Below are 3,273 nucleotides of genomic sequence, written 5' to 3'. Positions count from 1 at the left end.
AGTGACTCAAAGATGAGAACTTGATTGATTAACTGAGACAAACAAGGAATAGGTGCAATTCTCCGTCAAGGGATTTGACCTCAACAAATGCAATAAAGTCAAATAAAGGATGCATGTTGTCACAACTTCTATATTCGTGTGTTCTCGAGCTGAAATGAAAGGCAATTTTGTCAGTGAATGAACTGAACTAAACAGGTTTTATGAATTAAAGCAAAACATTGTTTAGGGAAATATGAATAAAAATCGGGATTCTAAATGGGTTCATAAAATAGTGGTGTCAATCACATAATCTGCAAAAATAAATACATTTAAGAAAATACATGTTTTATTATAATAGTTTATTGAAACGTCATCCAGGAACACTGGGCAATAATAAATATATCAATAATCATCAACAATATACAAAAATAAAGACACAAGTTTGTCTCTGGGCGTAACAAAATCTTTCCAGCAAACGAAACATGCTTTGTAGCTACTTTAACCACAGAAGCCATGCTAAAATTGTTCAAATTATAAAAATTGAAAATGGACACAGAATAACCTCACGTAGCTAGAATAAAACTATTTTAGTACTGAAATAAAACATTGAAGAAACAATATAATTTCACTCTATTTTCTCGAACTGTATATATATTTATTTATTTATATTTATATATGACCACAGAAATAAATCAACCAATTTCAGTTTCCTTATTTAACAGTCCTTGTTACAAGGAACGCAGGGCATCCGTCATTCCAGCAAATGATGAATTATACAAAACAAAAAGAAAAAAGAAAAGAAATCTTTCTGCAATCTTAAACCTGCATGCACCTCACTCCCACTTTTTGACACAACACGAAATATTTCTTATCTTTAAAACAACAGTGTCTCAGCAAGTTAGCCCAGATTAGTAGATTATGTCCAACAACATATTGAACGTGTATGGTCCATTTTAATACGATAAAAATTATTTACATCGTGTGATGCATCTCTGGAAACATCTAATAACCAGCGGATCAGTTTTACCTTGAAAATTGTCTTTTGACCAGATCCTTGTTACAAGGAAGACAAGGTAGGTTTAACATGTAAAACTAATGAACAAACGAACGAACTGAAATATTAAGTTGCAGGCATGCATACAGTTTTGTTTCTTGTTGTCCATCGTAAAATCTCCTTCAGGAACACGAAATGATCGCACTACTCAGTGGTGTAGTCTATTTCTTTAAAGATGCTCAACGTTCTGCCCTACTTCATCACGTCCTTGTTTTCGGATGAAAGTCTCGTGAGTCCCGCAGAAGTAATAGGAATGTGCGGAGGTGGGGGCACCTGACAGATGGTGCAAGGACACGGTAAACCTGCCCAGTGCTGGAAACCACCTCCGAGCGGAAGCGGGGGCGTCGGCGCTGTCTTCAGCAGGGCGTGGGGGGCTCGGATGGAGGTTAGTCCAGGCAAAGTCGTGGAAAGCGTGGCCGCTGTGCTCGAAGGAAGTGCGCTTCCGAGTAACGGGTGTACCTGGTGGGATGCGTTACCGGGGTGCACCGCGTGACTGCCAGAGTGACCAACGGCACTGCAATGAAACGCAGAGTGGTGCCCGCCATAAATTTCTCCGACCAGCCTCTTCATCTCGTCCAACGAGCTCGTGAGCATCAAAATGTAATTTCTGGCGAGCAGAAGGGTGGCAATTTTGGACAACTTCCTCACAGACGGCCCGTGCGCGTAAGGCATCACCTCTCTGAGTCCGTCCATTGCCAGATTCAAGTCATGCATCCTCTTGCGCTCTCGGCCGTTGATCTTCAGTCTGAGCTGCTGCACCTCTTGCTCGGTGACCTGTTTCTTGAGTTTATACTTGCTGGGCGTTTTATCCCCGTTCCTGGAAAGGTGTTCGCTCGTCATCTTCTGTAGAAGTTCGTTCTGAGTGGAAGACACGGAATTGAGTCGTCCGTCTTGCAGGTGATCTCTGAGATAGATCCCGTCCATGTCTGGCGAAGAAGCTCTGCTCGAATCAGAATCAGAATTCATTTTTATTAGTTCGGCTGGGTAGGAGGTCGCTTCCCTCTCTGTCTCTGCCTCTGCTTTTAAAGTCACTCTTGCCTGATCACCTGATTTTTGTCGTCGGCGTGCTGTCTTTGGTTTTTCAAGGGTAGTTAATCAATATAAACCGCTCTCCAGCCGTTGGCTTGACTTGCTTTGTTTACTTTTATCTCGAGGGTGCACCTCTTGGTCTGTAGCGAGGTAACAGGGGGATCTGCGTATTTATAGAGCTGCTTAAGAGTAGGGCACAAAGAAGCCCTCCTATTCATATGGTCTTGTTAGGATGACGTCCGCGTTATACGGGGCGGCGTGCTTTGACTGTCCCATTGACCAAGGGACATCTATTCATACTCATTGTTTTGCCACCGTGGGGGACACTTCAGTCCTGGATCTTCTGAAACCAAGGCAACTTGAAAACACTCCTCAGCTCACTAGATATAATAACGGGTTCGTTTTTTTTGCTGATTGTCTCATCGGTTTATCTTATGCGCATCCCATAGCCGGCTTTTTCTGTTCCGCTAAATTAAACTCGGAGATTAATTGCAAACCTGCCTTCAATCCACGACAGGGGTAAAAGCGTATTAGTGGAATGGTACGGGAATATGATGTTGGTATGGCTATTTTAAATAGAATTGTGGTGTTTTCTGATTTATTAAAAATCATTTTCAATCATTAAAATAAATAGCAATTCCATATCGGCAATTTAATTTGGATTTTTGTAGGTAGCCTAGGCTACTACATATACACACAGACACACACGTACAATGCGCTAAATTAACGACAATTAACTATTATAATGTGCTAAATTAAATTGACAACAGTTTGCTTGCTCCCTGACAGACAGTCAATGTATGCGTAGCCTACAACTTTCCTGCATAATTATATTTAAACTGAGATGAAACACTTTACATTGTGTGAGAGTTGAGAATGGTCTGCAGTGCACGCATAAATGTCGTCATCATTTTTTTCGAAGACCTAAATCAAAAACACTTTTTTATTGGGAGTAGATAGAAGGGGTGAGAAGTAAGTTTTGCGTCAGATGATTGGTCGCGGCTTGACAGAATTCGATCTGCTCCAGTCCAGAGCAGAACGCATCCTTAAACGCAATACTGTTTCTGTCACAACGAAATAGACCTACCCTGACACAACGGTCGCTTTTGATGAATGTGACAGAAGTGATTGTTTTGCGCAAGAGATTAAACTGAGAAATATTCCGTTACAGTGTAAAAGTGTTCCTCGGAACCCAATACGTTTAAATAAAA

General features: G+C 41.1%; 1 protein-coding gene across 1 annotated transcript; it reads right to left on the bottom strand.

Annotated features, from left to right (window-relative positions):
• Nucleotides 1-321: 321 nt before the first annotated feature.
• Nucleotides 322-2,189, bottom strand: olig3 (oligodendrocyte transcription factor 3). Its single transcript, XM_061228743.1, has one exon. It carries the CDS (start codon nt 1,997-1,999, stop codon nt 1,226-1,228), a length of 774 nt encoding a protein of 257 aa, XP_061084727.1. The 5' UTR covers nt 2,000-2,189; the 3' UTR covers nt 322-1,225.
• Nucleotides 2,190-3,273: the final 1,084 nt, after the last annotated feature.

The sequence above is a fragment of the Conger conger genome, chromosome 18 (assembly GCF_963514075.1).
Source record: "Conger conger chromosome 18, fConCon1.1, whole genome shotgun sequence".
Taxonomy (NCBI): Eukaryota; Metazoa; Chordata; class Actinopteri; order Anguilliformes; family Congridae; genus Conger; species Conger conger.
Note: the sequence above shows the minus strand (reverse complement) of the source record. Positions and strands in the feature narration are given on the sequence as shown.

Bases quoted from the DNA above. Each gene is read 5' to 3' on its own strand.
- olig3 (XM_061228743.1), bottom strand. From the start codon at position 1,999: ATGAATTCTGATTCTGATTCGAGCAGAGCTTCTTCGCCAGACATGGAC.